Raw genomic sequence first — 9,955 nt, 5'->3', positions numbered from 1 at the left:
CCTAGGGCACTGAAGGGCTTTCGGGGGCAGGATGGATACATTATACTCGAGGGATAAGATCGGGGACTTGGAATAACTCGGCGTCGCTGAAGATGAATGACAGAAAACCCACGTCATCATTCTGCTGAAATCCTCCAGCATGAATTTTAACAGGCCAGATCTCCTAATTATAGAATCTCAGAGTCGAAAAGGAATTGAGAAATCGTCTAAAATTCTTTCAGGGCAGCCCCGGAGGCTCAGGGGTTTAGCGCCTGCCTTGAGCCCAAGGCATGACCCTGGAGACCCGGGATCGAGCCCCACGTCGGGCTCCCTGCGTGGAGCCTGCTTCCCCCTCGGCCTGTGTCTCTGCCCCTCTCTCTGCGTCTCTCACGAATAAATAAATAAAATCCTTAAAAATAAAACGCCCTTTCAGTTCCATCCAGCAAAGAATCATTTGCTCGCAAATGATGTGCCTTGCTTAGGAAAGTGGGTGAGGACGTCAAAGACCCTCAAAATGAAGAGGTCAACAGAGCACAGTGGATGAGAAAGTGGCTGGGGGTCGGTTTGTCGGTCTCGTTTTCTAAGTAGGCCGCACCACGACCCGAGGGTCGCCCCAGGGCTGACCTTAACCCAAGTGCCGCGCATGTTGGTGGACCCAGCTGTCCCGAGTGGCTTCCCTTCCCCGTAAAACACGGCCCGTCTCATAACTTGGGATCTTTAAAGGCTCCGCAGTTTCTCTCTATTGCCTGAGCTGTAACAAGACTTCTACAGGTTTCGCATTCGAAGGTGAAGGAGGCGCTCAGGGAGGGACGCCGAGGCCCCGCCCCTCAGGGGTCGCCCAGAGTTTGGCCCCGCCCACACCTGGCTGGGCGGCGGGCGACGCGGCGCCGGCGCGCAGGTAGCCTTGAGCCGGGAGATGCCCATCCGGCCGCCAGGAGGCGCCGCTAAGTCACAGCGGGACGTCGCGGCTCCCAGAGGCCCGGATGTGAGGGGCGGGGCCAGCCCGGTGCGCAGGCGCCCTGAGCGCGCGTCCGGCCAAGATGGCGGCGGTGGAGCACGTTGTGGCCGATGCCGGGGCGTTTCTGCGAGATGCGGCTCTGCAGGTACGGAGAGCCACCGCCGAGAGGGGCAGCGTCTGGGCTGGCGGCCCCTGACGTAGGGCGGGAGGTCGGGCGGCGCACTGCGTGGCGTGCACGCGCGTGAGCTGGGCGGGCGTCCCCGCAGGACATCGGGAAGAACATCTACACCGTCCGGGATGTGGTGAGCGAGATTCGGGACAAGGCCACTCGGCGGCGGCTCGCCGTCCTGCCCTACGAGCTGCGTTTCAAGGAGCCCTGCCCAGAATACGTGCGCCTGGGTGAGTGCCCCTGCCCCGGGGCTGGCGGCGAAGCGGCGCCCCAGGCCACCCCCTCGGGGCGCGTTGCCTCCGGGAGGTCGCGGGGCCAGGGACTCCCCGGGTCAGGAACCCGCCGGGCCTGGCCGGTTACTGACCGCAGGCAGGTCACTTCACCCTCCCGAGGAAGAGCTGACGGTGTTGGCTGGGATTTGGTTGGAGGATGAAATGGAAAAGGCTGTTAGCGCCAGAGCTGCTGGTGCACGGTGAGCGCCCTACACACTAGCCCTGTCTAGAGCCGCTTTTTAGGAAAGGCGAGCGCTACTGTTACAAAGCAGGGTCGTTGCAGAGCCGTCCGGTAATTTTGTTTCATCGTAGACTACAAGTTATTGACTGAATTTTTCATCCTACTTTGGAATCTGAATATCCTATTAATCCAGGTGGTTATTCTAAGAATCAAATAATTTTAGAGCTGAGAAGAGACCTTCTATTCCGACATAATGAGGAATTCATGAACTCATCATTTGCAAACATGCTCTCAGTGACTTTTCTTTTTAAAGATAAATACAATTTTTAAAAAACTTAATACATTTATTCATGAGACACAGAGAGAGAGGCAGAGACACAGGCAGAGGGAGAAGCAGGCTCCATGCAGGGAGCCGGACGTGGGACTCGATCCGGGGACTCCAGGATCATGTCTAACCAAAGGCAAGCACACAACCACTCAGCCACCCAGGTGTCCCTTTCAGTGACTTTCTAGTAATCTGCACTAGATAAAGATATCATAGTCAACCTAACTAGAGTGAATTTTAATGATAGAGAATACAAATGTCTCAACAGTGAGTAGAAAAGCATAAGGACATGGACGAAAGTATTAAGAGGATTTCTGGGATATTGATCCTGAGTTCTTTTCAGACTCTTTGGTTATCTACGGTTATAAGTCGTCTTGTTTCTAATGCGATTTGGGACCCTCTTTACAGTGACTGAGTTTTCAAAGAAAACTGGAGATTATCCCAGCCTTTCTGCCACAGATATCCAAGTGCTGGCACTCACCTATCAGTTAGAAGCAGAGTTTGTTGGGGTGTCACACCTAAAACGAGAACCAGAAAAGGTAAGTCAGGAGGATTATTGGTTTTCTTCCGACTTTATTTCAGAAACTATCAGATACACAGAAGTGGAGGGAATAAATAGTATGATGGACCCCGTGTTCCCATTACTGTGTCTCCACACTTATGTCGTGATCTGTCGGGTTTCATTTCTACTGACTCCAGCCCTGAGTATTTTGAACTCAGACTCACTCTTTCTTTCTTTCTTTCTTTCTTTCTTTCTTTCTTTCTTCCTTTCTTCCTTTCTTCCTTTCTTCCTTTCTTCCTTTCTTCCTTTCTTCCTTTCTTCCTTTCCTTCCTTTCCTTCCTTTCCTTTCTTTCCTTTCTTTCCTTTCTTTCCTTCATTTATTCATGAGAGACACACAGAGGCAGAGACACAGGCAGAGGGAGAAGCAGGCTTCCCACAGGGAGCCTGAAGCAGGACTTGATCTTGGATCCCGGGATCATGCCCTAAGCCCAAGGCAGACACTCAACCACTGAGCCACCCAGGTGTCCCCCCCCCCTTTTTTTTTTTTAAAGTAAGTTCTTTGTGGGGCTTAAACTCACACCCTGAGATAAGAGTCTCATGCTTTACTCACTGAGCCAGCCAGGTGCCCCAGGAGTTAGATATTTTGTATCAGAAGCTTTAAAACATCTATCTTTTTTTTTTTTAAATAAGGCTTTGATTTTTTTTTTTTAATTTTTATTTATTTATGATAGTCACACACAGAGAGAGAGAGGCAGAGACACAGGCAGAGGGAGAAGCAGGCTCCATGCACCGGGAGCCCGACATGGGATTCGATCCCGGGTCTCCAGGATCGCTCCCTGGGCCAAAGGCAGGCGCCAAACCTCTGCACCACCCAGGGATCCCTAAAACATCTATCTTTAAAGAATAATACAGTATCTTTTGATCCAGCAGTTCTACTCTTAGGCATTGATCCTAAGTATATAACTTAGGTGGAAGAAGAACCCAATATATACAAGGATATATGCAAGTTTAGAAATAAAGGGGCAGCCTGGGTGGCTCAGCAGTTTAGCGCCGCCTTCAGCCCAGGGTGTGATCCTGGAGACCCGGGATCAAGTCCCACGTCGGGCTCCTTGCATGAAGCCTGCTTCTCCCTCTGCCTATGTCTCTGCCTCTGTGTGTGTGTGTGTCTCTCATGAATAAAAAATCTTAAAAAAAATAATAATAATAATGTGTTCATCACAGCTTTATTTATGAAGACAAAAAAAATGTTTTAAAGTGCTTATTTGGCACTAGTGGGATCACTGAATAATTATTTTTGTTTCCCAATTTTCAGTAACCGTTGGGAAAGTGTTTTGTTTTCTGTTTATTTTACTTACTCTTCCATGCTGAATTTTCAAACTGTATTTTTCTGCTTAGGGTTGGCACTTTTTTCTTTTCTTTTTAAAGGTCAAAGTGAGCTCATCCAGTCAGCACCCAGAAACTCCTCTATACATTTCTGGTTTCCATCTGCCTTCAAAGGTAATTCCTTAGACAGGCCATGCTCTCATGCCCTCTTCTGCTACATGTCCCATCTCCACAAATTCTTTACAGTGAGCTATATTTATCCAGGCTAATTTCTAGTTAGTCCAGCCCTGTCTGATCCAATTTATCTATCATTGCATCTGTAATGCTTTCAATCAGAAGAATAAAATTATTATTCTTTTAACCTCAGCCTAAACCCCCACAAGAAACAGTACAATGTGGACATCCAGCTGCTGAGCCTGAGAACCTAGAATTCAGTTCCTTCATGTTCTGGAGAAACCCTTTGCCTAATATTGATCGTGAACTGCAGGAGCTGCTGGTAAGGCCTTGATTTATGATCTCCTGATGACAACACGCCAGTGTCTTCCTGCTGTTCCTGTGGGGCTAGGAATTTGAGAATTCTGTTGTTTCAGCTTGACAAAGGTGATGATGTTCCAAGTGAGGAAGATGAGGAAGGAGAGAATGGATTTGAAGAAAGTAAAGACGAGAATAGTGATGATGACGGGGGTGGATGGATAACACCCAGCAACATCAAGCAGATCCAGCGGGAGTTGGAGCAGTGTGCCGTCCCGAAGGGTGTGCGGGTTGGCTGTGTGACTACAGACTTTGCCATGCAGGTGGGTGGATGGGCATTGGCTGGCCCTAGGCTCTATTTTATAACTTCTCGTGGGCAGGGATCCCTCTGAGGTTTGGGGATATGTACAGCTCTACCTTGTGATACTACTATTCTTGGTTCTAGAAATTTTACCTGTGCTCTTTAATTATTTGTAGTTTAGGTTGGAAAGTAGAGAATCAAGGTAGTGACAAAATATCATGTGTTAAGTTTTTTTTTTTTTTTAATTTTTTAATTTTTTATTTATTTATGATAGTCACAGAGAGAGAGAGAGAGAGAGAGAGGCAGAGACACAGGCAGAGGGAGAAGCAGGCTCCATGCACCGGGAGCCCGACGTGGGATTCGATCCCGGGTCTCCAGGATCGTGCCCTGGGCCAAAGGCAGGCGCCAAACCGCTGCGCCACCCAGGGATCCCATGTGTTAAGTTTTTAATGTTTACTATTCATGGTCTCTGGATGGTTTTCAGTACCTTCCATGCTTAGGAACTTAGAAAAAGTAGAGGTTTCCAGCTCTGAAAAGAGTGTATTTGCCTTTGACAAGATAAATGTCTTTGTTTTTTTTTTTGTTTTGTTTTTGTTTTTGTTTTTTAATGATAGTCACGCAGAGAGAGAGAGAGGCAGAGACACAGGCAGAGGGAGAAGCAGGCTCCATGCACCGAGAGCCCGACGTGGGATTCGATCCCGGGATCCCAGGTCTCCAGGATCGCGCCCTGGGCCAAAGGCAGGCGCTAAACTGCTGCGCCACCCAGGGATCCCCGATAAATGTCTTTGTTAAGAGAGGGGGCCCTGGGGCAGCCCTGGTGGCCCAGCAGTTTGGCGCCACCTTCAGCCCGGGGTGTGATCCTGAAGACCCTGGATCGAGTCCCGCATCAGGCTTCCTGTATGGCATCTGCTTCTCCCTCTGCCTCTCTCTCTGTGTGTATCTGTTATGAATGAATGAATGAATGAATGAATGAATGAATGAATGAATGAATGAATGAATAAATGAATAAATAAATAATTTTTTAAAAACGAGAGGGGGCCCTGGCGGAAGACCTGGACCCTTGAAAGACCAGAGAAAACTAGGTCTTTGTCCTTGTTACCTGTCTGGAGAGGCACCTTCAGCTCACTTTCCCTTAGCAGAAGTCCTTTATGAACCAAACCAGCCTTTGTGAAGCCCTTTAACAGTGACTATACAGATGTCAAAAGAGAATTTGGTCTTGCTGACTTTATTTGTGCTTTAACTTGTTGGTTGCAGAATGTTCTGCTTCAGATGGGGCTGCACGTGCTGGCAGTGAATGGCATGCTGATCCGTGAGGCCCGGAGCTACATCCTGCGCTGCCACGGCTGTTTCAAGTACGTAGCTGATCATCTGGACCCACTGCCTCTCTGTTGAACTCTTGTCTTTCTGTCCCTTCTGTCAATTTTCTGAAGGAGAACCTTGTTTGTGGGTTTTCCTCCGCCCTGTCTTTCAGAGGCAGCTAGGTTCTGTCCCCACCAGAGCGCTAAAACCTCTGGACAGAGGTCACCTGATCGCCTATCTTATCTTAGTCCTAGGATTAAAGGTGTGGGTTGTGAGCAAAGAACCCCCATCATTTAACCTATGTACTGAAATGTTTATGGATGAAATGATGCCTGGGATTTGCTCTGAGATAATACTCAGGTGGGAAGAGTGGGTTGGGGTAGAGATGGAACAGGGTGGCCATCAACTGATGGTTGTTGAAGCGGAGTGAGGGGCCCATGGGGGTTCATTGTGCTCTTTGGTTTATGTTTAGATTTTCTGGGTTTTTTGTTTTTTTTTTTTTTTAAATGGGATGGATTCAGATCGTACAGGGTCAGATCCAGATTTTGTCTCGCAGTAGCTTTCCAGGAGTTGGTGAACTTCTCAGCGCTTCAGATTTTTCTTGGGTAAATCGAAAAAGCTGATAGTTTATAGGAGTGTGTATCTGGAACATAGGAAGCAGTCCGCTCAGGTGAACTGTTAGTTCACGGATCATGCCCTTCTCTTCCATTTCTCTTCTGGCTCTTGAGTTAGTTCTTGTAGTGGGGGCTGGTGTTCTGCGGGCAGGCCTCAGGGTCCTGGAGACCTACTCGGAGCAGAAGACCCTGTACTGCAGTCTTGCTGGTGGAGCATGGCCCTGTGATCTTAACGCTATGGTGGCTTACAACCTTTCCGTAGCTTCGGTCTAGGTTTCGTGGCCATCATGTCAATCATCTTACGGAACCTTTCAGTGCAGAGGCCCGCATGGAAGGTTCTAAAGCAGCAAGGTGCCTCCTTAGGTCCCTAAGGGCTTTCCCACTGAGGGTAAAGTTGCCTAAATGGACCATTGCTCACCTGTCGGCTTCAAAACAACCAGTCACTCATGGCACGGGGGCCCTGCCCCAGCACCAGCCTCTGTACGCCTGCCCATGATGTAGTTAGTGAGCCAGTCCTCAGAGCTGCCTCTGCCTTCTTATGACTCTTCAGTGTCACCAGGCTTAGGACTGTAAGGTGCCTGGCTTCCGGAAACCCCATTTCCCCCAATGCCCTTTGTTACAAAACGCCAAGTTCCCCCAAATGGACACTCACTCTTAGCGGCTTTTAGAAATGTTCTCCATTCTTGTGAGATGAGCCCCAGTGACTGGACAGTTTCTTAACACAGGATAATTAGTTCCTAGTGTCTGTCGAGAGGCACTTGGTTTACTCTCAGAGACTTGCCGGTAAAGGATTCGGCTCCTCAGGAGATTCACAGCTCATCTCCTGACCACCGGGAATTGAGGGAGAATTCCTCAAGGACAGGTATCAACCCTGCACTTAGTCCTTGGCAGTGGCAGATTTTCCTGTCCAAGATCCCCTGTTGGGGCTCGAGTGGGTAGGAGAGAGGGGAGGCCTCAGGGCCAGCCCTCCACACCCACCCAACGAGCCGCTGGTCAGTGTTTCCTGTGTGATTCATTAGGACATCCTGGGCACTTCTGGAGCCACCTCCTGGCTCTATACCCTGGCTGACATTGCAGCGCACGATGTGGGAACTGAGTAACAATGCCCCTTGGCTAGGTATGGTGATGTTAAGAGCATTGGTTGTGAACCCAGGTTCCTTGGGCTTATATTTACCAATTACTGGCTCTGTGACCTTGAGCAAGCTACCTTACCTGCCTCAGTTTCCCCATCTATAGAATGGATATAATGGCAGCTCCATAGGATTGCTTTGATGTCAAACTTGTGGAATAACGCCTAACAGTTCAGTAAGTCTTCATTACCAGTGTAACCACATTCTGCTCAGTTTCCACGTGTGCTGACTTGCTGCCTGCGTCATTTCATGTGCTGTTTCCCGTGGAGCATGTGGCGGCAGCTTGCTTGTAGCAGCAGCGTGAGGCCAAGCGGCCGTGGTCTCTGGCGTGTTGGGGGGCTCCTGGGCCTTCCCCATTCTCTTGTTGTCCTCCTCCTCTGACACCCTCACTCACCTTGTGCTCTGGGGACAGGGCTTGCCGCCTGTGGCCTCAGTGCAGAGCTTTGCCTTTTGTGTCTCCAGGACAACATCTGACATGAGCCGAGTGTTCTGTTCCCATTGTGGAAACAAGACCCTGAAGAAGGTGTCTGTGACGGTCAGCGATGATGGAAGCCTCCACATGCACTTCTCCCGCAACCCGAAGGTGCTCAACCCTCGGGGCCTCCGGGTGAGTCGCAGATCTCCCCGTCCCCTGGCAGCCGTGGGGGAGCAAGACCTGTTAGCACCAGGATCAAGATGAACAGAGAGGGCCAGGAAGAGCTTGGCATTTAAACATCCCGGTTGTTCCTTGAACACGGTCTTACTTTCTGGCTCTCTGCTCTTGTAATGCTGTCCCTGCCCTGGCATCAGCCACTTCTCTCTGGAGCTCTCATTCCATAGGGAAAATGGTTTTTTGAAGCAAAGAGCTGAGCACAGGGTGCACGGGTGGGCTCATTGCCCTGGGGAGTCAGAGATTTCTCAGCCCACAGCGGACAGAGTTTGTAAGTGTAAGCGAACATACACAAATATGCACGGGAGTATCTTCTATTACGTGTCTGTGTCTTAAAATGAGTTAAGTTCCATCTCAACCGAGCAAAGTTCATCCTACCCCTCCCTTTTATCTTTACACCACTTTCCATGATTACTTACTTGCTCAGTCCTACAGTACCTGTTTCAGAATAACTGACCCCCACCACTGAAAATGGCACCTGCTTGCCAGAGTTCTATGTCTGGAGGTAACTCCGTTGTCGGCCGAGGGTGTGTAGTGACTCCGTGATGTTCTCTGCCTGCATCCAGAACCATCAGGATGCTTGACGTTAACAGGATTGGGCGTGTTTGGATAGGGTGCCCCATCCTCATGGCCTTTCCTCATCTCGTTTGCAGTATTCCCTTCCCACTCCCAAAGGGGGCAAATACGCCATCAACCCCCATCTGACCGAGGACCAGCGCTTCCCTCAGCTGAGACTCTCCCGAAAGGCCAGACAGAAAACAGACGTGTTTGCCCCTGACTACATCGCGGGGGTGTCTCCCTTTGCCGAGAATGACATCTCCAGCCGATCAGCCACCCTCCAGATCCGAGACAACACCTTGGGAGCGGGCAGGAGGCGGTTAAATCCCAATGCTTCCAGAAAGAAGTTTGTAAAGAAAAGGTGAATTGCAAGCTCCACGAGCGGACAGGATTGCCGTTGCAGCTGCTGGCGCCTCAGGTGCCTCATTTCTCCAGCTGTTGGACTCCAGGGCCGTCTGGTGGAAACAGTAGGCCTGGCTTATTATGCAGTGCTGCTACCTAACACCTGGGGTGGGCCGGGTGGGGTCCCGGGTGGAACGGGACCATCCCTTGGCCTCTGAGCATCCAGAGACTGGGATTCCTGCCGTATTGAGGGGAGCTTGATGAAAGCAGACAGAAAGTTGCCATAGAGCATATCTTCAGCATCCAAAGAAAGGAACTTCCAGCTGGTGATATTTTTCTAATAAATGTGGTTATAAGCTTCTGTGCCTTTGTATCAAGTTGCCAAACATCTGCTTCGTAATTTGAAGGCTAACACGTAAGCTCTATACTCAAGTATCAAGCATTTAGATTTTCTTTTTTTTTACAGGAAGATACACTAAATTTGTTATAATAAAACTAAAGTGCTATTTTTTCTTTTTTTAAAACCAATTAAGGGGTGCCTGGGTGGTTCAGTTGGTTACATGTCTGTCTTTGGCTCAGGTCATAATCCCAGGGTCCTGGGATCGAGCCCCACATCAGGCTCCCTGCTCAGCAGGGAGTCTGCTTCTCCCTCTGCCCACTGTTCCCCTGCTTATGTATGCATGCACACATGCTTTCTCTCTCTGTTAAGTAAATAACATCTTTTTTAAGAAACATTTTGGCAGCCCTGGTGGCTCAGCGGTTTAGTGCTGCCTTCAGCCCGGGGTCTGATCCTGGAGACGTGGGATCGAGTGCTGCGTCGGGTTCCCTGCATGGAGCCCGCTTCTCCCTCTGCCTGTGTCTCTGCCTCTCTCTCTCTCTCTC

At 49.7% G+C, this 9,955-nt stretch overlaps 1 protein-coding gene across 2 annotated transcripts; it reads left to right on the top strand.

Annotated features, from left to right (window-relative positions):
• Nucleotides 1–1,008: 1,008 nt before the first annotated feature.
• NOB1 (NIN1 (RPN12) binding protein 1 homolog) lies at nt 1,009–9,434 on the top strand. 2 transcript variants are annotated; one of them, XM_055306991.1, is made up of 9 exons: nt 1,009–1,082; nt 1,204–1,336; nt 2,293–2,423; nt 3,812–3,883; nt 4,077–4,205; nt 4,300–4,503; nt 5,736–5,833; nt 7,987–8,131; nt 8,827–9,434. In XM_055306991.1, exons 1-9 carry the CDS (start codon nt 1,020–1,022, stop codon nt 9,094–9,096), a joined length of 1,245 nt encoding a protein of 414 aa, XP_055162966.1. In that variant the 5' UTR covers nt 1,009–1,019; the 3' UTR covers nt 9,097–9,434. The 2 variants fall into 2 exon arrangements, with proteins under 2 accessions (XP_055162966.1, XP_055162967.1); XM_055306992.1 differs by lacking the exons at nt 1,009–1,082; nt 1,204–1,336 and adding an exon at nt 1,352–1,578.
• Nucleotides 9,435–9,955: the final 521 nt, after the last annotated feature.

This window comes from Nyctereutes procyonoides, unplaced genomic scaffold (genome assembly GCF_905146905.1).
Source record: "Nyctereutes procyonoides isolate TBG_1078 unplaced genomic scaffold, NYPRO_anot_genome, whole genome shotgun sequence".
NCBI lineage: Eukaryota > Metazoa > Chordata > Mammalia > Carnivora > Canidae > Nyctereutes > Nyctereutes procyonoides.
The sequence above is the reverse complement of the archived record's forward strand: the minus strand, read 5'-3'. Positions and strand labels throughout refer to the sequence as shown.

Coding starts and splice junctions, on each gene's coding strand:
- NOB1 (XM_055306991.1), top strand. CDS start 1,020: ATGGCGGCGGTGGAGCACGTTGTGGCCGATGCCGGGGCGTTTCTGCGA. Junction 1,337..2,292: donor CCCAGAATACGTGCGCCTGG/GTGAGTGCCCCT, acceptor CCCTCTTTACAG/TGACTGAGTTTTCAAAGAAA. Junction 8,132..8,826: donor TCAACCCTCGGGGCCTCCGG/GTGAGTCGCAGA, acceptor TCTCGTTTGCAG/TATTCCCTTCCCACTCCCAA.